Source organism: Penicillium alfredii (genome assembly GCF_028826965.1).
Source record: "Penicillium alfredii strain IBT 34128 chromosome Unknown utg000001l_segment0_segment0, whole genome shotgun sequence".
NCBI classification, from domain to species: Eukaryota; Fungi; Ascomycota; class Eurotiomycetes; order Eurotiales; family Aspergillaceae; genus Penicillium; species Penicillium alfredii.
The window spans coordinates 275503-299641 of record NW_026622698.1 but is presented as its reverse complement, the minus strand read 5'-3'; the positions used below and the strand labels follow the sequence as shown (position 1 = coordinate 299641).

General features: G+C 51.0%; 11 protein-coding genes across 11 annotated transcripts; 6 read left to right on the top strand and 5 right to left on the bottom strand.

The window, feature by feature from the left end:
• Positions 1–203: 203 nt before the first annotated feature.
• NUU61_000105 (putative acid phosphatase) lies at positions 204–2147 on the top strand (the record flags this gene model as incomplete). The annotated part of the gene is made up of 7 exons (XM_056650689.1): positions 204–293; positions 349–361; positions 424–458; positions 520–535; positions 607–802; positions 837–1171; positions 1234–2147. 7 exons carry the CDS (start codon positions 204–206, stop codon positions 2145–2147), a joined length of 1599 nt encoding a protein of 532 aa, XP_056515539.1.
• Positions 2148–2271: 124 nt separating this feature from the next.
• Positions 2272–3246, bottom strand: NUU61_000104 (putative short chain dehydrogenase/reductase; the record flags this gene model as incomplete). The annotated part of the gene is made up of 1 exon (XM_056650688.1): positions 2272–3246. The coding sequence occupies one exon, from the start codon at positions 3244–3246 to the stop codon at positions 2272–2274; it is 975 nt and encodes a 324-aa protein (XP_056515538.1).
• Positions 3247–3537: 291 nt separating this feature from the next.
• Positions 3538–4029, bottom strand: NUU61_000103 (uncharacterized protein; the record flags this gene model as incomplete). Its single annotated transcript, XM_056650687.1, has 2 exons — positions 3538–3702; positions 3841–4029. 2 exons carry the CDS (start codon positions 4027–4029, stop codon positions 3538–3540), a joined length of 354 nt encoding a protein of 117 aa, XP_056515537.1.
• Positions 4030–5056: 1027 nt separating this feature from the next.
• Positions 5057–6490, bottom strand: NUU61_000102 (uncharacterized protein; the record flags this gene model as incomplete). Its single annotated transcript, XM_056650686.1, has 3 exons — positions 5057–6194; positions 6256–6416; positions 6473–6490. The coding sequence occupies 3 exons, from the start codon at positions 6488–6490 to the stop codon at positions 5057–5059; spliced, it is 1317 nt and encodes a 438-aa protein (XP_056515536.1).
• A 4229-nt stretch (positions 6491–10719) lies between these two features.
• On the top strand, positions 10720–11370 carry NUU61_000101 (uncharacterized protein; the record flags this gene model as incomplete). Its single annotated transcript, XM_056650685.1, has 1 exon — positions 10720–11370. The coding sequence occupies one exon, from the start codon at positions 10720–10722 to the stop codon at positions 11368–11370; it is 651 nt and encodes a 216-aa protein (XP_056515535.1).
• A 1847-nt stretch (positions 11371–13217) lies between these two features.
• Positions 13218–15135, top strand: NUU61_000100 (uncharacterized protein; the record flags this gene model as incomplete). Its single annotated transcript, XM_056650684.1, has 5 exons — positions 13218–13325; positions 13390–13478; positions 13533–13826; positions 13883–14332; positions 14385–15135. 5 exons carry the CDS (start codon positions 13218–13220, stop codon positions 15133–15135), a joined length of 1692 nt encoding a protein of 563 aa, XP_056515534.1.
• Positions 15136–16343: 1208 nt separating this feature from the next.
• On the top strand, positions 16344–17667 carry NUU61_000099 (GTR/RAG family Ras-related GTP-binding protein; the record flags this gene model as incomplete). Its single annotated transcript, XM_056650683.1, has 4 exons — positions 16344–16579; positions 16634–16735; positions 16791–17474; positions 17526–17667. 4 exons carry the CDS (start codon positions 16344–16346, stop codon positions 17665–17667), a joined length of 1164 nt encoding a protein of 387 aa, XP_056515533.1.
• A 259-nt stretch (positions 17668–17926) lies between these two features.
• On the top strand, positions 17927–18815 carry NUU61_000098 (putative heme/steroid binding domain protein; the record flags this gene model as incomplete). The annotated part of the gene is made up of 2 exons (XM_056650682.1): positions 17927–18196; positions 18297–18815. The coding sequence occupies 2 exons, from the start codon at positions 17927–17929 to the stop codon at positions 18813–18815; spliced, it is 789 nt and encodes a 262-aa protein (XP_056515532.1).
• Positions 18816–19153: 338 nt separating this feature from the next.
• On the bottom strand, positions 19154–19650 carry NUU61_000097 (40S ribosomal protein eS25; the record flags this gene model as incomplete). The annotated part of the gene is made up of 3 exons (XM_056650681.1): positions 19154–19410; positions 19513–19570; positions 19648–19650. The coding sequence occupies 3 exons, from the start codon at positions 19648–19650 to the stop codon at positions 19154–19156; spliced, it is 318 nt and encodes a 105-aa protein (XP_056515531.1).
• A 330-nt stretch (positions 19651–19980) lies between these two features.
• Positions 19981–21541, bottom strand: NUU61_000096 (WD40 repeat domain-containing protein; the record flags this gene model as incomplete). Its single annotated transcript, XM_056650680.1, has 3 exons — positions 19981–20595; positions 20650–21467; positions 21520–21541. The coding sequence occupies 3 exons, from the start codon at positions 21539–21541 to the stop codon at positions 19981–19983; spliced, it is 1455 nt and encodes a 484-aa protein (XP_056515530.1).
• Positions 21542–21799: 258 nt separating this feature from the next.
• NUU61_000095 (tRNA-dihydrouridine synthase family protein) lies at positions 21800–23564 on the top strand (the record flags this gene model as incomplete). The annotated part of the gene is made up of 3 exons (XM_056650679.1): positions 21800–22051; positions 22117–22564; positions 22657–23564. Coding segments are annotated over 3 exons (1608 nt in total), but the record flags the coding sequence as incomplete, so codon positions are not given.
• Positions 23565–24139: the final 575 nt, after the last annotated feature.

The following is a 24139-nucleotide window of genomic DNA, read 5'->3' as shown; positions in this document are numbered from 1 at the left end:
TCTGCCACTGGAGTGGAATATCTTCGTGAAGTCAGTATAGATCGAGCATCTTTGAGAAAGAAATCACACGATGAAGCAAAGGGCGAACGGGAGAGTATAGTTCTTGGTGACTCACCGCCCCCACGGGGTCCCGAGGCTGTTCTTGCACTTGCACCTGCGAAGCTCTGAGATAGCTCACCTTCCTCTACTTGTTGGTCTGCACCATGACCACTCTCATTCCCCGTGAGCCTTACTCCGCCGAAGAGCTAGCCCGTCTCTATCCGAAAGGGCTGAAGCTGCAATTGGTGCAGGTGGTGAGTCAAGAAGATCTCCAACCCTCCCCTCCGTCGCCTCCGCTAACGCGCGCAGTTCCTTCGCCATGGTGAGGAGAAATTCCGAGATCGTCATACATACTATTTCCCGCAAATCTAATCCAATGGCCAGGCGAACGCACGCCCGTGTCTTCGCGATTCCAAAATGTACATTGAGTCACTTCCCCTCATCCCCCTCATTCCGGGTCTCAGCTAACGCTCCGGATAGACAGGCTTGACTCCATGTAAATCCCGCCCTTGACTCCGTGATCCATATTACATCGCTCCCGAACAGCGAGCTAACACCGAGTGTCAGACTGGCCGTACTGCGGTGTCGCCCGGCAAATGGTCCAGATGGCCGCCAGCAATAGGGACCTCTCGGCCTGGAACGGCTTCCAATGGCGGCGAAAAATGGAGGCTTTGGGGAACAATGACGAGTCGGTGATTGCGGTCGGTCCGGGTGGAGAGATCGAGGCGATGTGGCAAGTGAAATATGCCTACGAGCAGGATGTGTTGGCAAGGAACCAGAAACTAACCTCAATCTAGTCTTCACGGCGAGCTCACCGATAAAGGTCGTGAAACGACCTATGCGCTGGGCCAACGCTTGCGTCATTTGTATGTCAACCAGCTGGGGTTCCTGCCCAAAATCAAGTCCAACACCGAGGACATGTATCTGCGCGCGACGCCAATCCCCCGCGCGCTCGAGTCGCTCCAACAGGCCTTCTGGGGCATGTATCCGGCCAATGCACGCACGCTAGACTTCCCGCCACCCGTGATTGTTGGCCGCTCAGTGTCCGAGGAGACGCTGTTCCCCAATGAGGGCAATTGTCGCCGGTTCCGACAGTTAGCACGGCTCTTTGCCGACCGCGCGGCTGCAAGATGTATGTGTCTGGTTGAATTGAGATCAACCCTGAGCTATTAAGCTAATATATGGTGCCTTCAGGGAACGAGTCGGAGCAAATGGCCTACCTCAACAGCCTTTGGTCTAAATACATGCCCGAGACCTCGCCCAAGGTCGCGGTTGACGCACATCCCCGTCTCTCGGGGATCATGGACACCATCAACGCAAGCGATGCCCACGGACCTGCCACCAAACTGCCCGCCGCCTTCTACGACAAGAAGGGTCGCGCCGTCATGGACCGCATTGCCGTCGAGGAGTGGTTTGCGGGATATGCCGAGAGCAATGAGTACCGTCGGCTGGGTATCGGTGGGCTCATGGGCGACGTGGTCGACCGCATGGTCAGCACTGCTGTTGAGGGTGGCTGGCGCAGTGAAACCTCCGCATCGGGGTCTGGCGACCCTGAAGCCGGCCAAGCCATCAAGTTTGCGCTGAGCGGATGCCACGACACGACCCTCGCCGCGATCCTGTCCAGCGTCGGCAGTTTCCAGGACGGGTCGTGGCCGCCCTTCACATCCTCGGTTGCCATTGAACTGTTCTCACAGACCCCACGCGGTGATTCCGACGCTGGCACGATACTCGAGGAGTTTTCCAACCCACCCGTGGCAGCCAAGAAGTCCGGCGTTCTTTCATGGTTCGGCGGAGGCAAGTCACCGTCTCAACAGGCCCCATCTGAGACGGCACGCTCGCCTCTGGAGTCTTTCCCTGAAGACACCCGCGAATCGTTGCGAAAACATTACGTTCGTATCCGCTATAATGACCAGCCCGTCCGGATCCCCGGCTGTGCTGACCGACTTGAGAACCACCTGCCCGGCGATGATAGCTTCTGCACGCTGGATGCCTTTAAGGCCATCGTCGACAAGTTCACGCCAAAGAACTGGCAGATCGAGTGCACGGAGAATCTGGGCGAGGGTCTGTACGGTCCGGGCGACCGTGAGCGGGTTCCAGTGGGGTTCTAGATGATTTATACCAATAACTGTTTTAAGTAATTTTTTTTAATGCAGATCCTTCAACTTGACCTAGGTGTACAGGTATTACTAGAGAGAGCTCGATCCTCCATTAAGAGGGGAAAGCAGTAAACTATTATGTCTTCTTCGCCTTCTCCTGCATTCCCTTCCGCAGCGCCTTCAACTTGTACTCCGCAATCGTCATCAACATCCACCGCGGCAGCACATCAAACGACACCCCCTGCACCCAATGCCAGAAATACCCCCAGACCAGGTCCTGTCCCGACCCAACGCGATTCAACCCCGCCGCCGCCAGCGTCCGCCCAGTCGGCACAAACAAGCTCGGCGCGATATCATACCCAGCCGTCCGGACCTCGCCGACCCGCAGCGCCATCACCTCAACAGGTAATCCCTCGGCACTAACCTCCGCGCGCAGCGACCGCGTAAACGAGTCCACGAACCCCTTGGACCCGCTGTACACTGTGATATACGGCATACCGACGGCAGCAATGGACGAGACGTTGAGCACGAGACCAGGTCTCCCGCCGGAATGCAGGAGTGGTAGCAGCACGCGCGTGATGTGTGTCGTGAAGACGAGGTTGCGATGGATTGTTGCTTCGACATCGAAGAAACTGTACTCGGTTAACAGCGTCGACGGCCTTGTTTCACCTCCGACGTTGTTCACCAGTACTGTCAGACTGCCGCTGGGGCTGCCATCGTGCGTGCGGAGGTGCGTCTGTACTTCGTTGGCGATATTATCAATCTTTGTAGCAGAAATTTCCTGCACATCACAGACAATAATCGCCGTCGCCCGCTCCGGGAATTCCGCGCGCAGCTCGCGCTGTCGCTGCTCCAGTTTGGCGCGGTTGCGGCCGTGGAGAATGACGTTGAATCCGCGTGCGCATAGCTCCTGGCTGAATCCTAGCCCGATCCCATCTGTCGCACCCGTGACTAGCGCCCAGTTCGGTTGGTCTGCATTGTTGTTGTAGCGTTTGGTCAGGGTTGTTGGGAGCAGGAAGGTTGTGGCTTGGCGAGTGAATTTGAGGGTTATGTAGGCGAGGGTTGCGAGGCCTATGTAGCTGAGTGATTGGGTCCAGGTTCCGAGGGTCATTTTCGAATGTGTATATGTAGAAGTGAAGTAGATACTGGAGAGAATAAGGGGTTGCCGTTGTTGCTGTTGACAGTGGTGTTGCAGAAGCGATGATGTCATCCGATCGTCTGCAGATCGGTGCGATAATTGACTATTGCAATAGACCCGAGTCACAGTGTAAAGGCAATCCAGTTGAGTTTCTTATGATCAGCTCAGTTCTTGTAGGAACGTGCTCTTCATACAAAAGTGGTGATGCTCTTTGCTGTTTTGTATCTGCTGCCCTCGGTGTTCTGATTAATGTCGGCCCGTTCATCACCGACTGCCAACCGAAGCCAGCGCCGTCAACATCTCCGACAGTGACAGCACGGAGTCCCAGAGGCCACTGGTAAAGTTAGCAGAAATATCAGCCGAGGAGATGATCGGAATGGTCGGAGGAATGGTCGCAGAGATTGCCCGGTTATCCGGCTCGGCTTCTGGCTGTGTTCTTTCATCTGCTGTGCCAGTTTCGCATAATTGGGCTTTCTGGCGCGCTAACCTGCTGTAGAAACTGTCATTATTCAAAGACTAATGAAGATGGTAGTAAAAATGGAGACGAAGGACACGCCTTTTCCCAACCTTTGCTTTGACCCGCGCAGCGACCACGTTCTCAAAGACATCTAGCTCCCCACAGGCTAACAGCTCCTCGGCCAGAGTTCGGGGTCTGGATACTGGGTCTTGCATGCGTAATGGCGATGGGGCTGTATCTTTCTCTTGGATAGTATATGGCTCGTGGAAGCGAGGGTCGAAGGTGGTATCCCACGTCATCTTGAATTTCCTTTTCTTTCTCTATGAAATCTAGCAAGTAAATACTCCGCGCGTAAATATCTCTTGACATATTCGACCAACACTGTATACCTCTAGTATATCAATATTTTACATGTTTGGTGAATGTTATAGGTTATAAAGACTAAGACAGCCTGTCTCTACCCACAATTGGATACAATGAATATGGATCAAAGACTATGCAGGTTGCCAGCTCTGTTTGATTCAAACCGCGACTCTTTGGTAGATCGTTGCATGAGTTTCCTTCCAAGTCAGAGCACAGTATGTAAGTAGACAGCATCGTAGATGAGACATTACGATATTGATTTACAAGCTGCTGACCTTCGCTTTGCTCAGGCGGCTTTGAAAGGTATAGTAGAGAATAAAAATTAGATTGAAAGGGCTTATTGACTGAATTCTATCCTGTTTAAGAGGTTTTATTCTTTATTGAATATGTAGATAGCTCTTGTGCTACTATTACGATTATTTTATTAATACTTTTTCTCCTAAATTAATTAATTTTCTAATCCTTTTTCTAACCTATTTTCTAAAATTATTTCAATATATGTTTATAATGATCTATTTTATCTATTTCTCGTTCTTTCTTTTCAAACAATTATTTATGACTGTAGAGTGTGTACGTAGGGGGCACAGTCGAATCCTACATTAAACTCACCGATTTCTATAAATAGAGCACCGTTAAGGGCAGATCTTGCATAAGATGGCGCAAAATTGGAGCGATATCCACCCCTTTTTGGCCCCTTCTTAGCGAACGCCACCAGGGCTTGCATACGCAATGGACCCGCTCAACATCGATAGCCTCGACATGGTAAAAATCTCTGTTGACCGCAAGACCATGAAGATGTGATGTATACCAGCGTTCTTGTACCTCGTACATACTGGTTTATACTCCTACAGTTTTACGATATATAAGAAAATACAAAAGGCAATACAATGTCATTAGATCGGTAGAGACCAGCTGCCACCAGATCATCTCCCATATATACATGCAACACATACAGCCTCATCACTATCCCCGCACACAATACTGGTATCCCTTCCACAGGTTCGAGCACCTCTCGTCCAGGCCCGGGTTCAAGCGACGCAGATCGTCCAGGGTCATGCCGAATTGCTGCTGCACCTTGTAACAGTAGTCATTGTCCACCACAGGGTAACGCTGCTGGCAGCCCGGCAGCGACGATGGGTAGATCTGGGATCCTTCTGTAGTTCCGCTGGCCTGCGTCGGAGGGGCCGAGCTGACCGTGTTGGCCGGGGCCACCGAGCTGACCACAGGGTTGCTTGGGGCAGGAGTGTTAGTAGCCGCGGCGTTGTTGACAGCGGCTGAGGTCTGCTGGAAGGAACCCGCGTTGACTGTTGGCGAGGGCGCGCCCACGTTGGTGTTGCCGGCCGGAGGAGTGTTGACAGCGGGAGCTGTGGTGGCAGCTGCCGCAAGCGTGCTTTGGGTGTTCGCGCCCCAGGCCGGGGCGGAGTTGGACGCAGTCGGCGCACCGGTCGGTGCTGCACCGGTGTCGCTGCTGGATGAGCTGGCATCGTCACCCGCGTCACCCGCGTCACCACCACTCGCGCCACCACCCTCAGACTTGTTCATCGTACCGATCGTGTTGGGGTCACAGCCGCTAGGACCGTTGCTCCATTTGTCGGTGAGGCGGTTGGCGATATCCGTGGCATAGCAGGCTGTGGCCCCCTGGCCATCACCCAAATTCTTCGATGGAGCCACGCTGCCAGAGTTGTATGTACGGGCAACCTTGTAGAGAGTCTCGGCATCAATCTTGCCACCATTCTCCTGCAGGGCATCACTGAGGCCGCCTGACCCGGTCACGCCATCCCTGATCATACCCACGATCCTCTCCTTCTTACAGGGCTTGACGCCCTTTCCGTTCTCATAGCAGTTGAACTTGCCATTATGGCTCTGCATCAAGCCTGGGTTGGACACGCTTCCATCAGGGGCGACCGTTGTCTTGACTCTCACGCAGCCTTTGGTCTCCTGCATCATAATGGCGAAAATGAATTCGGGATAGCCTTTAAAGGGGCTGTCTTTGGTGACTTCTTCGATGGCCTCCTTCATGTCGCTTGTCTCCTCCGGGGTGTTGTCTTCGACGCCCCAGCTGGCATCACACTTGCCAATGTTTTGCGAGTTGGCAATCCACCTAAGATGAATGCTCTATTAGCTTGCATGTTTGCGTCGCGATCTTCAGATGACAAACTAACAGCAAATCAAAGCTCTTCCATTGCTTGAGGGTTGCCCATCCGTCTGCCGCTGATCCTGTGCCTGCGAAGACCTGATAGGCCCGGGCGAGCAAGTTGTTCCCCTGGGAATTAGACACTGGAGCTCCCGAGATCAAGGCGGGGAGGCTGCCAGCAGCCAGGAACTGGGGGAGATGGTCAGACAGTCTGTAATTTCTCTCTCGCTTGCCAAGAAGCATACCAATGGAGTCAAGAACATGATGATTTGAGGGAGAAGGAGAAAAAGCGCCCAGCACGGAAAGGGAAGTCTTGCTTGCCAATGGAGAACAAGAAGAAAACAGACCGTCCAAGCTGACGGGAGAAAAGTGGTATATATGTAGGCCCCCTTCGCCTCGTGGGCCGAAGCTGATCAGTGGAGACTTTTACATCCATGGCTTTGTCTTGAGTCAAGCCTCGATCCTGTATATGGAGTACAATTACCTCCATGCTCCATGTGGTAGATAGTGGACCCTCGATTTCGGCCGATTATTGGTGAGTGCGTAACCCTAACTTGTACAGTTTGCCCCTGAACATGTTTCAGCTGTGAGATCTACACCACAAAGACACATCTGTCACATCCAATATTTGTCCTATAGCTGGCCCTATATACGCTTTTCCTTTTATATATATATATGTATATATATATCTTGTTAGGCGTGAAATCGCTACTCTCCATGTCTCTCGATCTATGGAAATTTGTATGGGTATACGATCAGGCTTCAGTGGATCCTGGGGGGCCAAAGCGGCACAGGATCAAAAATAACACAAATAAGAATAAGAATAAAATGATATAATGGTAATTAAAAAAGCAGCACAGCTCCAATACAACCCTCTCACAAGTCATGCCCTTGTCCTCTAGCGGACGTGCCCGTACCGAACGCTGTTGATGGGGGCTGATCGGTCACAGCCCATCCGCTAGCCAAACTCCGCCTGGCCCCCTAATCTCCATAAAGAGACAAAGCCCACTATGCACAGCAGAGTCAGGAACAGCTGGCCCCTGGAATGGATACCCCTCGGTGCCCGGACATACAACCACTCATTGGCTCGGGGCGTCAGTCTAGTGCATGGCCCTTGCATCTGGCGGCGTTTCAGGATTTCCGCCCCCCGAGAATCACTCCAACGCTGACGATGTGCCCCCACTTGGGCCACTTGGGCTCTTCCTGATGTCTAAGATCATTACGTCGTGGATTTTTCCTCGGAAGATTGCGATTCTCGACAGGATTCCTGCCTGCCATAAATCATCCATATGCAGTATACCGTGGGATATTAGCCTTGTGGGATTCGTCGCTAGGTACTGCAGGATTTCTGTCGAACCCTGGTCGGCTGCTGATGCGACCCTTTTCTTTGTTTGAGGGTATTCCATTCGCGGTAAGAAGCCATTCCTTCGTAAATAGCCGCGACAACTGCGTTTGTTTAGTTCCGGGCTGCGTGTCTGTGCATATACATCCTCGGTGTCTTTTGTGTGGGTATACTTGCGAGCAAACATCTACAGCTCATATGAATAAATGCCCATTAGATCGGATATCCGGGAAGTCGCTGCATTTCTGACTCGTCTCTCAAGTAGAATTGTTTGTGTTCGACCCAACTGTACAACATCCCCACAATTGATCTACATAGAACCCTGATCTCGGAGTACAGGATTCAACAGGTGTGACAGCATTTACTGCCTTGGATCTGATCTCAGGGGAAATAGGGGCTTTCCTTTACCTATGTGGCACAGAAAATCCCAATTCAACTTCCACGAGGAAGAGAGAGTAGCCCGTGTTGAATCGAGAACTTGGTCGGAGATATACTCCAACGGGGGCCAGGAGTATGGGGCACAAGGGCCGAGTATTTCCTTCTTGGGGCCGCATTATCCCTGGGCTACACGCACAATGGCGGTTGTCATACTCTCTTTTAACGCACATGGGCCCGTTTATGGGGCCAAGATGTGTAGCATATATTAGGTGAATATTGCGAGAGAAGTGAGATCTAGGTCTTGTGGGGTGGTCATGCTCGAAGCACTCTACGTAATATTACTGTTACATAGGATAAGGAAGAGGTCTACTATTTTCTCTGGTGTTAGTGGGGGGGGGACAGAAACAGGTGAGATCGTATTACTCTATATGGACAAGGCTGGTCAAAGTAGGTGTGTCAGCTTACCCTAGACACCGGTGGAACAGGAGTGCCTGGATGGCCTGACATTTCATGCTGCCTGAACCATTGCACGCCCTATACTATTCCGAGTCTATTGATTGCTGATACTTCAGGGGGTATGACTCGATTACGGCATGATTCATACATATAGCGAAAGGTGAGAGTACAAGTCAATCCTCGGACTTACATGCTTATTGATTAATCAATAGGTCTAGACAATGAAAAGAAGTCGGTCTATGAGAACATGACCAAGGGCCTCGGTTGTAATTAAATGATGAGCAGTTCTATATTTGTGTATTTAGGTGTGATCGGTGAATTCCGAGAAGAAATTGGATAGGAAGGTTTCAGGGTGAGACTAAGAGTGTATAAGTTCAGGAATCAGTTGCAGTTACATCGTGAAAATCTTCTCCTAATCTTCCTCTTTACGAGCTCCTATCTCGCAAGGAGAATTCTATAGCACGTTGCACCCGCTGGACTCACCTTGGGCAGACTATCCATGCATGCACGAGAAGAGTGAAATATAGTTGTCTTGATATTTTTGGACCTTGGGGTAGCTCACGGCTATTATAATGCCTTTGCTTGAATCTTTTGTTGGTATTTTGTCGGAGATCTATGCCACGGAATAGATCAGAAGCTTCCCTCTTGATCAAAAGTAGCACGTGAGTAATAGTCAGTCGCTTAGTTGGATTTTCTCGATGATTGAGAAAACTTCCACTTGTACTCCGGCCTTGTGATAATGTGGGTAAGTGCTAGCATTTTTACTACCGATGGGCCAGTAGGGAAATGGATTTGCAAAAGCACATTGGTCAAATAGACGAGCAATGACTCGCCTTCAAGCGAACTAGTAAATATATCCTAGCCCCCAAACCACAGAGAGGGGATCTCTGCCGCTGGGCACTTTCTCAGTATACAGCCCGAGAACACTAAATTCATTAAAACTCAAAGGATGAGCACGCACAATTTGAAATTTTTGGGAAGCTCATTGGATGCATAGTGTGATAGTTCGCCATATTAGGAATGACATCCGCGTGTCCGCGTGAATCTGTTAGCAGCCAAGTGAGGAATGAAATGCTGTTGTAGAAGAACAGCACGGTATATGTGGCAAGAATGCAGAAGGGTTGGGCTCATAGAATATCGGGACGAAAGCAGAGACTGGGAAATTTTACACGATTCTCTAACCCATTTGTTAATTGTCTCCAAGAAGTAGATAAGTAGATTCGACCAAGTCATGGCGTGTTGCTAACGATGACTCTGTCAACTATGGCGGGAACTTCTACAATCTGTGTAGTTGGTATGAGAAGGAAACAGTCGAGGGATCTGATGAAAACCAATGTTAAAGGAAGAGAGTGGATGAGATGTGTAAAGAAGGAAAATATAGCAAAAACTATATATCTATATGGTGGAGCGGGTCAAGGTGCTTTCACGGTCTTAGACGCCTGTCAACTGGTTTTTCTAGATTGGTTGAAATTTCAGGGGCTTAAGTGGCTAGACTCTATTAGCACGATTTATTGCTACGTGTAAAGCTTGATATGGAGTCTTACTGGACATTTGCGTGCTTCTAAGGGTTCATCGGGGTTGTCGAGGTACTCCACAAATATAAGCGGGTTGCTTCGAGAAGATAACTGGTTTCTGACAGCTCCTTCTACAATTGAGTTCTTTTGGTAGAATTCCGTAGTCAAAATTTTCAACGCCAATTGTAAAAGGAAATGATCGATCATGACATGGAGCAGGAAATATGTATGCGTTGGCGTGCGGACTCAACCCGATGAGGCTCAAGTGAAAAGGGGCGCATTTAGTAGGTGCTAGGACCCCTAAATACGAGGCTGTAGTCAGGATACATGTCACTATATGTAGCCAAGAAGTTAGTCAAGCTCTGGGTTTTTGGCTCTCTCTCTAGAGTCCACGCCCATAGTCTATAATTTATCTGTATCAGAACAAGAGGGGAAAAAGATTCCCAATTCAAGGCTGTGGTTGAAGCAACAAACGGGAGATATACCCGGCCATAGCTCCTCCACAGCCACATATAATTGCTTAGCGTGCAAGCAAAAAGACTTTTGAGTCTAACAATCTCTGGAGATCGGCAAGTGATACGAGACTAAAAAAAGACTTGAAATGCACCTCGCCCCCTTCAAATGCATCTCCCACGTTGATAGGTCAAGCGGGCCATAAGCCCACACTTTAATTCGCGTTAGAGCCTCCCTCGTGTTTGATGTTTTTTTTCTCTTTAAAAAGGGCTGTCATGCACCTTGGAGCTGACTCTTTTCTCCCAACTTCACCCACTCTCCATTAATTTTTGTTTTCATAAAACTCATCATGCCATCAACCGGTCGTGGCCAGATCTCCAAGTGGTGGCCCCTCGGCTTCTTCATCGGATCCATCATTTGCTTCATAATCGGCGGCGCTCTGGTCGGCTCATACGTATCAACAGCCTACAAAAAGTGCTACAACGAAGCGCAAAACAGCCAGAACGAGTTCAACAGCTACAGCACCAGATACAGCACCAACGACGACCAAAACTACAAATGCGCCCGAGACCATATCGGCCTCTTCTACGCCGGCGTTATTTTCTTCGTGATTGCAGGCCTGCTGAAACTGACGGGCTGGGTCCTGCTGATTGTGTTCTGTCTCAAGCGCCGTCGCGCTAACCAAGCCGCCACCTACTACAACTACAACATGACCGGCATGGACAACCACACCCCGCAGCCCTATAAACCAGTCGCTGAGCCGTTCGCTGCTCCGCAGCCTACTTACGCTCCCTATGCTCCATATGCTCCATATGCTGCGCCGCAGTCAGCTGCACCTGGCGCTGTCCATGCAGACCTGCACCACCAGAACCCGCCTGTGGCTAGCGACCCTCTTCTAAAAGAGGACGGCAACGCCGCAGTGACAGTCGCGAGATACTGTGGGCGCTGTGGCATGACTGGGACGGGTCCAACCTGCGCGCGCTGTGGTACTCCTGTTTGATTTTGGCAGGATTTCGGTTAGGATATGCCTATCCCGCAAGTAACCACGAAACAACCCATGGGTGGCATTGAAAATTGCCCCAAGGACACACGGCCAAGGGACGGGCTCCAGGGCTCAGACCCTAAAACAGTCTTTGATAGAGGTATTCTCCAGCGGGATTTCATACCTCGCACGGCCTTATCATTCAGACAGTTGCAAAGCTGCGACAGATCGAGCTCTGTGCGCCTGCTCTTGCGGCACTAGTTCAAGATTGAAAATATAACTAGTTTAATTTCAGGATAATCTAATCTTTTTCTTCTCAATGTTTATGAGAATATATGTGGAGTGACTCAAGGTGTTGATATAGTGATATAGTGATATAGCATTGTATAGCTCACCTGGGTTAAGCTCATGCTAATAATTATGCGTAGGATTAGAGGAAGTAGATTAAAAATGCATGAGAATCATCAAGACCCTCCCAAGGCCATGATGAACAGAATCAATAACTAGAAAGAGAGTGAAAAAGGACTGGATATACTTGGATGAAGATTTGGAATCAATTCTGACTTTCTGGTTGTTGAGAGAGATATCTAGGGATTCTGCCGGCCGTCCCATGTATATAAAACTTCATGGCTTCTTCTTCCTTTTCTTCTTCTTCTGCTTCTGCTTTTTCCCCTGAAACCTCACCCTGGCTACTATACATTCCCGTGATCCCCGCCATCACTAATTTTGCTTGACCTAGCAATTGACCAGGTCTCTTCTCGTGTGAAAATACACATCATTGAAGTTGAAGCCTGCTTGGCCCTTCTTGGCAATGGAATCATCAGTGTAAGAGGTACCATTTTCTCCAGATCTTTTATATCGATTGTGCTGCCATCTCCTTTCCTGCCCCAGGCCTCCAACACATTCAACTCATCACTAAGAATCACCGCATGGTATTGCTCGGGCTGGTAGATACATACACTGTTGGACCCAAGGGGAACTCCAAAGGTTGTTTGATTGGTCATTTGAAAAGCGTCCGGGTCGTCAACAACCTGAATGTCGGAGCTAAGCCCATGGAGGAACTCGCGGTCTGCCTTTCCATACATGCGGTCTTGTAGGATTAACTTGTATTTTTCTTGTTTATTTTGTTCCCACCCATCGGTCATCATATGCTTGAATAATCCTTGGGGGAATTACTGGTGGTGACATACTCGGCATTGCACTCGTGGACGGCTTTGAAGATCATGCTAGTCAATTAGCTGCGAGATTGCAGAAAATAGAATTCTAATTCTAATTTAAATCAAGCTAAGGCTATCCAAAGTCGATTGCAAATCGAATCCATAATAAAGAAAAGTGGGTAAGTGGAAAGGGAAAAAGCCATCAACTACGCATATCCACCCATAGATAGGAGCAGAACCGCGGTTTTATAGCCGGCCCAGCCGATAAATAACAAAACAACAATTACTCAGGTTGCATATATCATAAAATACCAACAAGCCAATCACTCTCATCGTAATTCTGCTTGTCCCCTCCCCACAGCCCTCAAATGAGGACCGTGAAAGTCAGCAAGTACCTTGGGGACCAGCGTCGCCAGCCATACACAGTGCCCGATTTATCATCACCGCTCGCCAGGCTATGCTTCATTGGACTGGCCATGGCTCCACTGCATTCCCATCGACACCTTGGGGGACTGGTATTGCCATGGGTATGGACGGCGGAATGGCCACTGAGCCCGGGAGAGAGTGAGGAACTTGGAGACGGGGGCGGTATGAAGAAATAAAGAGTGTTGCCCGCAAGGTGTCGGAACTGAATCCCTCTCTTTTCTTCTTTTCTGTATACAGCTAGCAGAAATCTAGCATAATCCCCCACAGACTCAATTCAGAAGAATGGTTATTGATTCCGGAAAAGAGTCGGTCTCGTACCAGATCCAGACTACCTCGCAGGATGTGCCCAAGGCTAGGCAATTGCCGGTCACGCTGCTCTCGGGTTTCCTGGTATGAATATATATCCATTGGGGATTGTCTCACCTCAGAACAAATCACTAACTCACTGATGTAGGGCAGCGGCAAGACCACTCTCCTCAAGCATATCCTCAAGTCCCCGGACCATGGGCTTCGCATTGCCGTCATTGTCAATGATATGAGCCAGTCAGTATAGTAATCACACACTTCCTAGTCTCCATCACTGACTCTCGGTCCAAGGTTGAACATCGACGCCGCCCTCATCAAGAACCACAAAGTCTCTCAAACCACCGAGAAGCTCATCCAGCTGCAGAATGGATGCATCTGCTGTACACTGCGTGGGGATCTGTTGGCCGAGCTTGCACAGCTCACCAAGCAGAACGACATTCAATATGTGGTCATCGAGAGCACGGGGATTAGTGAGCCGATGCAAGTCGCCGAGACATTCACGGCTGAATTCAGTACTGCAATGCTGGAAGCGGAGGATCAAATTGCGGAGGATGATGAGGATGCCAAGAAGATTCTGAATGAAATGTTTGTTCTTCATCCCCTGTTTTAATCGCCGACAAGCTGACCTTTGGTGTTATCAGTGTGGACTTGGGCGGGCTCCACACTCTCGCTCGTCTGGACACAACAGCCACCGTCATCGACGCCTTCAACCTACTATCCAACTTCGACACAACCGAGTTCCTCTCTGACCGATACGGGAGAGAGGAGATCGTGCCTGAAGACGAGCGAACCATCTCCGATCTCATGGTGGACCAGATTGAATTTGCCGATGTCTTGATCGTGAACAAGATCGAGACCGTCGACCAAGCCACTCGCGAGAAGATTCTGCAACTGCTCAAGCTGCTGAATCCCGACGCCAAAGTCCTAGAGTCCAGTTACTCCCAGGTGGACGTTCGCGAGATCATCGCGACAGGCAAATTCGATTTCGTCCGCGCTGCCTCGGGTGCCGGTTGGCTACGCAGCTTGCACGAGATGACGGTCCAGACCACGGGCAATGGAGACCGGATGGCGCCCAAGCCAGAGACTCTGGAGTAAGTTTGCACCTTGATCGAAATTCGGGATGTGCTGCTCACAATGCCGTAGGTACGGGATCAACAACTTCGTTTACACAGCCCGACGGCCTTTCCACCCTCGCCGTCTGTTCAGTCTTCTCCATGACAAATTCATCCTTCTTCAAAACAATGAAGTGGACGACGAAGAAGACGACGACGACGAAGGTGATGACGCAGATGAGATGGACACAGACTCCGAGTCCGTAGAAGACTTCGACCAGCCCGACCCGGCTGACATCCTAAACAACAAACGCTCCCACCCGGCTTTTGGGCCCATCCTGCGATCCAAGGGCTTCTTCTGGCTCTCCACTCGGCCCTTCCAGTTTGGAGAGTGGAGCCAAGCCGGCGGGATGTTGACGGTCGGCTGTGGTGGACCTTGGTTTGCCGAAGTGCCCGACTCCGCCTGGCCCGAAGATCAGGAGGTGCGCAAATCCATCCAGAATGACTTCCAGGGTCCCTGGGGTGATCGCCGTCAGGAGTTGGTGTTCATTGGAGAAGGGGTTGACAAGGCCCGCATCTCGGCCATTCTCGATGAGTGTCTGCTGGATGACCAGGACATGAAGAAATGGGAGAAGGTGATGAAAAATACGAAGCTTGATCTAGAAGAAAAGGCCAAGAAGCTGACTGATATGTGGGAAGATGGCTGGGAGGAATGGCCTGCCTTTGGCATTGAAGATGAAGAGGAAGAAGAAGAAGAGAAGCCCAAGCACCGTATCAGCGAGCACCTGGGGCATCGGCAAGGCCACAACCATGCACACAACCACCGAGCTATTGCAGTATAAAATAGCTTAAGTCACGAATTAACCAAAAGCGATTGATTTCTATTATTTTATTTTATTTGTTCTTCATATTTTTATATAGTTTTCTATATATTTTTTCTTTTATATTTCCCATATCTTACGTAGTCAACCCACCGATCAGCGATAAGCGATAAACCACCAAGTCCCTGCTTTCTCCGCCTTTCACTTCGCATCTTCGCGCAATTCGACGGGTCTCTTTGCTAGACTCAAGGTGCTTCAATCTGTGGTCTGATCCTGGCCCCCTTTTGTTAGAGCTATCATTACTTCTTTCCTTCACGTCCCTCGCGACCAGCACCAGCACTGTTGAACCCCGCACTCCCCTATCCCTGAACTGCACCGGCGCTCATGAGTTCCCCCACTCCCTCTGCGCTGTGAATTCTCGAAACAACCTGCTGGAAATGACGCATCAGGCGTGAGGTGCTGCAGCTCCCCGATATTGTACCACCACTGCGACCAACGAGGCGCTGGAAATCGGTCCGCGGATGTTCGCATTCTCATTTCATTCGGGTCCCTTACGAGATCATCGGAACCTGTTCTAGTCAGTACTGTGCAGTGAGTGTTCTGTTTTGACACATCCTCAAGGTCCTTTCTTGCCCCATTGTGACATATAATGACCTCGGATCCAGGTGTTTGCCTTGCCCTAGATTTATCCCTGCCCAGACACTGGATTTCTTGATTTGATGGAGGTAAGAGACTTTGATTTCAAGATATTTCTATTTCTCCCCGACCCATCACCAATGCTTGATATGTCTTGGTCTCGCGGCTGGCCTATCCCCGTGGATTGCGGCTGGTTACTGTGTCCCCTGCACGGGCCGTGAGACGGGCTGTCTGGTCCCGGGTCCTTTTTCTTTTTCTTTTCTTTTTGCTGGCCGAAAAAGAAAAAAATAAAGGAAGCATGCAACTTCTTTCCATGCAGCCTACTGGTCTTCTAGAAAAGAAAAGGGGATGTTTTATCCGCCATGGCGACACAAGCCATGCTATATGGCGCCTCGGCATCACCTCGGAGAGTATATTCGATCAGTCGGAGGCTCTTCTTTTCATAGAGGAACTTGTGGTGATGAGATTTCTTATCCCCCGAGCTGTGATGCTGTGGTGCTGTGAATGTCTCTGATCCTCGACCATCTTTTCTTGTAACCTCACCTCCGCTCTCATCTTTCCTGAGCAATGCCCGTTCCACCTGATATTTCACCATGCCATTTCCTACAATTTCCAGACCCCGGCCGATAAACACCCGGTTCGAGCATGGCTCTGATGCTTCCGTGTCGCTCTCCAGCCCGGTCACTCATAAAACGAGCGCCCAGCTAAGCCTCGAGCATTTGTTACAGGGAACGACTCCGGGTGTGCCAGCGCAGGCCAAGTCGGGCTCGGTGTCCAGCACCAAAGCCCGTGATGCCAAACCGCGCCTTCTTCTGATGGGACTTCGCCGGTAAGTTTTGATCTGGCTTGGTTTGGATGAATGAGAGACTGACTCGTGTCTCAGAAGTGGCAAGTCATCCATTGCCAGTGTTGTCTTCCACAAAATGCCGCCGAATGAAACGCTTTTCTTGGAATCTACCACACGCATCCAGAAAGACTCGATTCAGTAAGTGGTTGAAATAATGTCGCTTCAATGATCCAGGTACTCATCTCGACTCCAGCTCTTTCATGGACTTCCAGGTCTGGGATTTCCCAGGCCAACTCGAATACCTCGAACCCTCCTTCGACCTCGAAGACATCTTCGGCAGTCTGGGTGCGCTGGTGTGGGTGATCGACGCACAGGACGATTATCTGGACTCTGTCGCGCGCCTCAACCGCACAATCCTGACAGTCCAGCAGTACTACCCAGGGATCAACATCGAGGTGTTCATCCACAAGGTGGACGGACTATCAGATGAGTACCGCACCGACACATTCCAGGATATCGTGCAGCGCATCTCAGACGAGCTCAGCGACGCCGGGTACGAGAACGCGCCCGTGCACTACTACCTGACGTCGATCTACGACTACTCGGTGTTTGAGGCCTTCAGCAAGGTCATCCAGAAACTCATTCCCAACCTCTCTACCCTCGAAAACCTGATCAACACGCTTGGCAACAACTGTGGCTTCGAAAAGACCTATCTCTTTGACGTGCTGAGCAAAATCTACATTGCCTCTGATACCCGCCCCGTCGATATGGCCTGCTACGAGATGTGCTCCGACTATATTGACGTCATTGTCGACATCTCCGAGCTGTATTCGTGGGATCACCCCGATCGGAAGCCCAAGGGCGATCAGATTCAGGAAGCCGAGAGCCATGTAGTGCTGCACGACGAGACGATGATTCATTTGATGGAGATGAACAAGTATGATTTTGCCTGCCCCCGCCTTTAACAATACCTAACTTCTATCATTAGATATCTCTGCCTCGTCTCTGTCATTCGAAACTCCGAATCTAAAGAGAAACGAGGCCTGATCGATATGAATTGCCGCACGTTCCAGGACGCGCTGAACGACGTGTTTTCGCGCAGCTGGGAGCAGGACGAGCAGTCGACGTGATCTGGCTGACACTCATATTATTCGAGCTGTATCTTTATCAGATAGTAGTTGTTTATGTCGTAGTAGATCGGTTCCCCATAGTGTCAAATTGAAACACGGATGATTTAGCATTTTTTTCCCTGGTTTTTTGTTTTTTTTTTTGTTTGTCCTGCCCAGCCCAGTGACGACAGCTGAATTGGTTATTTTTCTTTTCCGACTTTCTCTTACTCTTTCTCCACGTCACACACCTAACAACCTATTAAACCACTCACCCGACCATATGTCGGAGCTCCGTCAGCGACAATCAACTACAGAATCTGGGTCCAACCGTGCCCCAGATTCAACAGCGACCCGGCGCACACAGCAGCCCGCCGACAATGGCGACGCCGACGCAGAAGACCGCGGCATCAGCGTCGTGGACATCATCCGCGTCCTCGCCACCCTCGTCCTAGCCTCGTGCGGGCTCTCCTATTACATGACGGAGTCGGAGTCGCTACTATGGGGGTATCGGCCATGGTTTACACGATGGCCGATGGTGAAGCTGTACATGGTGAGTGTGTTCGCCTACATCCCGACCAACATATCCAACCCAAAAATACGAAGTGAATTCCCAATTCTAATTCTAATTGTTGTTCTTATGACTAAAATAGAACGGCCCCATTAACCTCACCCCCTCCCAACTCTCCCTCTACAACGGCACCGACCCCTCCCTCCCCATTTACCTCGCCGTCAACGCCTCCATCTTCGACGTCTCCGCCAACCCCATGGTCTACGGGCCCGGCGGCAGTTACAATTTCTTTGCCGGACGCGACGCCACGCGCGCGTTTGTGACTGGTTGTTTCCAGGAGGACCTCACCCCGGACTTGCGGGGCGTCGAGGAAATGTTTCTGCCGGTGGAGGATGCTGATGCTGATGAAGTTGGGTCCGCAGGTAGTGGCGGGCTGACGTCTGCGCAGAAGAAGATTCGGCGCGAGAGGGAGATCAGGCTGGCCAGGGCGCAGGTTGAGAAGACGGTTCGGCGGTGGGAGGGGTTCTTTCGGAATCATAAGAGGTATTTTCAGGTGGGTAGGGTCGTGGATATTCAGTCGCTGGAGGGTACGCAGACCAGGCCGCTTTGTGAGGGGGCTGCAACGCAGAGGCCTAAGAGGAGTGAGATGGATAAGTCGTGACATTCCTGGGTGTGTATAGTTCGTTGCATGCGAATGTAAGACGAAATTGTCCACAATCCATGGATGGCTTCGAAGACTCTACGTAGACTACGAAGTAGACAAGGACCCAGTTGGAAGTTTTGGAGGAGTTTTTTTGATCTTGTTCAATCTACCTCGAACCCCCGGCAGCGCGGATGCCACGCGGGGGCCGGGCGTCGAACCACTATGCATCACGCCCAGCCGAGCTTCCCATGGTGAAATGATATCATTCGTAGCAAGGAAATAAAAGGAACCGCGAGGAAAGAGAAAACGAAGTCGATACGTTTACTCGGCGGTGACGGCACGGGCTAAAACGAACATTAGCATTTCTGGCGATTCCACCATTTATCAGAGGGCTGGGACATACTGTAGATGTTCATCTTGGAGTGGCCAACAACCTTCTTGATCTGTCCCTTCTCCTCGAGGTCGGCGAGAGCCTGGCGAGCAAGGCTGCCGTTGATCTTGAGACGGTCAACGAGGGTGGCGACGGTGATCAGACGGTAGGACTGAACATCCTTGTAGAGCTTCTCGGAGGTGCTCTTCTCGAGGACGACGGCGTGCTGGGCCTTGTCCTTGACTGTAGGCGGAACGAGTCAGCTTTTGTTTCTCTCATTCATTTTTCGCTTCATCGTTTTTCTGTTTTCGGATTCGTCGCGCGGATGGGATGGTGATAGCGTACCCTTGCCCTTGGACCACTTCTTCTTTTGCTTCTTGCCACCGGTCGATGCTGCGGGCGCCTGTCATAAATGCATTGCGATTAGTCGGTTGGCCTTTGATAACAGTTTTTTGTTTGTACCCTGGGGTGGGCACTCACCATGTTGACTGTTGGGGTGGATGATCAAAGAAAGAAGAGCGACCGCCGAAGGTGATCAAGTGCGAAAGTGCCGTGGGGCGTGACTCAGCTGAGCCCTAAGCCCTGGGTGTCGGTTAGTGTGGGGCACCCTGATTGGCCGATGGCCTGTAGTGTGATTACGTCATACATGACCATAGGCCTTCCTAAATAGGAAACTACTATCCCGGCCAGAGAAGGTGCGATGCACAGTACATCGTCGATGGAATTGGCATTTCTCTTCTACTTCAGTATTAATTAGATATTAAGTAACAGAATTGTCTGTATCATGCCAAATTATTCCAATGTTACAATGGGCTATCGACTCATACTTCCAGAAGAACTTCCATAGCCTTTGCTGGTCACAGAACTCAAGACCTCAAATTGAACAGCACCGTCTTCGACAGACAGATATCCAACCACGTATTCTTCGCTTGACCCAAACCAAAAAACCGAGTCCTCGCCAGCTTCATGAAGCCACTTCAAATCATATTTCCCACTCTCGCTTCTCTGAGTAGGAACCCGGGCGATCACCGGGCGGCCAGTTGGCGACCACCAGCGCACAGACGGCCACGCATTAGAGACAGTGTTGATCAGTAGCTGCGGCGTCGAGGGATGCCAAATCACCTGGCGGACGGGCTGTTCGTGGACCAGCGCAGAGGCTAGCCTCGGGGTCGGCTCCAGCGACCATATCCAAACCACGTTCGAGCGCATGGAGTCCACCGTCGCCAGGAGACTACCTTCTGGACTGAATGTCATGGTCCAGACACCGCGTTGGGGGCCAGAAGACTCAGGGCTCATGCTGAAGGCAGAAGAGCTTGATGCCTCGGCGTACTCGGCATCACCGGCCGCACTGGTGTATCGCTCGCGCCAAGTACTGGGCGAGTGCTGGTCGATTTGAAAGACATGGGAGAGTGTGGTGGCAGAAGAGAACTGTGCAAATCAGCTTCAACGTTCATCGTATCCCATAATAAAACTTGAACTCACCGTGCGAGTCCCCAAAAGGTCAATGTTCCCGTTGACTTTACCCACGGCGAGCACTGCGGAGGTATTGCTAGAGGCAGTCGCAGGGCTCCATTCTACCTGTTTCACCCCTAGATCAAATGCATCATCCACCCCAGGTGGACCCGTGTAGGTTCTGAAAAGCTGTCCATCCGCCGTATAAATCAGCACCTTGGTCCCGGCGCTGGCAACATCCCAGATAGCAATCCACTTCCCGTCTGGGCTCCATTTCAAGCCCTGCGCATCGATAGTAGGAAGCACGGCACGACCGAAAAGCTCATACGACCGGAATTCATGCACAGTCAGCAAGTCTGATGCGTCCGGTTTCAAAAGAATGGCCAGCTGTCGAGTCTGGGGACGGTATCCGAATCCGAGGTGGTGAGCGGACTTTGGCGTCTTGATCACTGAGCTGCGACCGGTCTCCAGCGAGTGGATGCTCAACTTTGTATTCCAGGCATGGAAGACAAGGATTTCATTCTCGTCGCCACCAAAGTCCACATTTAATGCACCTGGTTCGATGCTTTCGATCTCAGCGAACAATTGCAGCGGGTCGAGCTGCCAGACCGAGATGCGAGAGTCATTGGCGCTGAGAAGACGCCTCCCAGAGATACCTTCATCATTGTATGTCCCGGATGTTGTTCTTGCCGGACTGAATCGAAGAAATCTGGGCGTGGTCTCTTTAAGCCTTGCGATTTGCACTTCCCTGTTCTCTGGAGAGAAAGGGTTCGAGTGAACGACCAAGTCCTTGCCACTCACGCGGGCACCATAAAACCCATCCTCGGACAAGGAAAGAGACAAAGGAACTGAACCATTATTAGCGGTCGCCATGTACATGGAGAAAGATCGTAGATTCACCGGCTCCTGTCGACGCGTCCATTGTTGATGCGTATTTCAACTCGGCTGGCCGCGTGGCTCGGGGGTCATGTAAGGGCGAGTATCACCAATGTTTCAAGGCTCATGTTTCATCCGGCATGATCAATCCGTTCTGTACAAAGGCACTTGCTCTGCAATTGTCATGCGAAATCCACCGCGTCCAAACATCCCACTGCGATAAGATAAACTGGAATATTGTTTCCCCGCTCCGAATGTGGTTTTCGCAAAATGTTACTTTCCATCTGCAACTTCGCGAGCAGAGGCATACTTGCTTCCAGCGGTCAAAATTGGTCTTACAAAGCTTCTTTCCCCGTGGCTGGGGCGATCTATCCCACTGACTCAACGATTGAGCCGCGCCAAAATGTCTACCGAAGCCACTCCGCCGCAAGGCGTTGAGCCGACCTCCGCGCCCACTCCGCAATCGCCGCGGGGGAAACTCCTGGGCAGACAATTCTATGAGAGCCTCGGGAGTCCGAAATATATTCTTGCGCCCATGGTGGACCGGTCAGAGTTCGTAAGTCTGTCGTTGTCGATTTCCGTGTCCGCATAACTAACCTGTATTTTTATTTTTTTTCCTAGGCATGGCGCATGCTCACTCGAACATTCATGCCGCCGAATGAACCAAAACCTATACTTGCATATTCTCCAATGTACCATGCGCGCCTTTTTGGCGAACAAGAGCGTGTTCGGGCTAAGCAGTTCCAACCCACCCGCGAGGTCATTGGCGACAAGAACAACAGCCTGTTTCTCGATGGAAACCCGACCTTTGACCGACCACTTTTTGTACAGTTCTGCGCAAATGATCCATCCGAGTTTCTGGAGGCTGCGCGTCATGTGGCCCCGTACTGCGACGCAGTGGATCTGAACCTCGGGTGTCCACAAGGAATCGCGAAGAAGGGACACTACGGTGCCTTTCTCCAAGAAGACTGGGATCTGATCTACAAACTCATCAACCGCCTTTATAATGAGCTGTCGGTGCCGATCACGGCCAAGTTCCGCATCCAGGAGAGCAAAGAAAAGACCTTGAGTATGCCCAGATGATTCTCTCCGCTGGGGCGAGCATCATTACCGTGCATGGGCGCCGACGAGAGCAAAAAGGTCATAATACCGGGCTAGCAGATTGGGATTATGTTCGCTATCTGCGAGACAATCTACCACCAGAGACTGTGATTTTTGCCAATGGTAACATTCTGAACCATGACGACCTCGAACGCTGTCTCGAAGCCACGGGAGCCGACGGGGTTATGAGTGCCGAGGGGAACCTCTCGGACCCAACTATCTTCAGCAAACCGCCGGCAGTCGGTACAAACGAGAGGGAATACTGGAGGGGACGGGATGGCAAAGGTGGATACCGAATCGACGCGATCCTTCGAAGATACCTCGACATCATCTATAAATACGTCCTTGAGCAGCCTATCCCAGAAAGAAAGCCTCTCTTCCTGCCATCGGATCCGGTCGACGCGACAGAAGAATCGAGCCCCGAGGAAACCGAGGGCAATGGCAAGGAAGAAGGCCCGCCCAAGAAAAAGCAAAAACGCGACAAGACCAAGAGACCGAATTCCCCCAGCCTCGGTGTCATGCAGGGGCACCTCTTCCAGGTCCTTCGGCCCATGGTTGCTAGCCACACCAACGTCCGCGACGCGCTTGCGAGGTCTCGCCCGGGGGATATGGCCGCGTTTGAGCACGTTCTGACCTTGGTCGAGCAGGCCGTCAAGTCCGGGCTGAAAGAATACGAAACGACCCCCGAGAAGTTCGAGAAGCATTCCGATGAAAATTTGACAGGGTCCAAAGCAATAATTGCCGAGTATGGAAGGCCGTTTTGGATCTGCCAACCGCATGTCCGCCCTTTGCCTGAGGAGGCCGTGGAGAACGGTGCACTCCAAGCAAAGGGCAAGGCTGCGCCGAAGGATGAGAAGCCCGAAGCCCAGAAAGACACGCAAGATACCAATACCCCTGCCTCTGAGAGGACCGGCACTCCTGCCGATGGCAAGACCGACACCTCAGCCACTCTCACGCCGGATCCTCTGGTGAGTGGATGATATGGACATGTACTACTGCTGGGTAGACTCGGTCAAGGTGTGCATAGCTCGTGACAATTGTTGATGGATCAATGTACTTGCATAGCGTGTTGATACTGGAGTTTCGAAATGAGCATGAGATCAAAAGTAATTTCTACATGACGTGGCACCGAGGCCTCCAGGGCTATTTGTCCGAAATAGACCAAGCACAAATACTTCCAAGGCTCTAGGGTTCTAAGGCTGCCAAGTCAGATCGTAGCAGGCTGTAATTGCGTTTGCACTGTTTGCAATACGGCTAGGCCACGATGTTACGTCATTTTAATACGAATACGAAGTGGGGTGTGTAATGGTCACGTGCAATATCAATACGGAACTCGGAAAACCAGAATATCCGGAGGCCCTAAGCAGACGGGAAGGACAATCAAACCAATTTAAATGTAGGCAATCGGGGTTTCACTTGAGCAAGCAACCCATCAATCCGATGACTCTTGGGTGCTGATCCAGAGATGAGTTCCGCAAAAAAATTGCATTGCCCTATGGCCTATCCATGACTCAAGGGCCATGCCCCATGCTTCGCCACATTT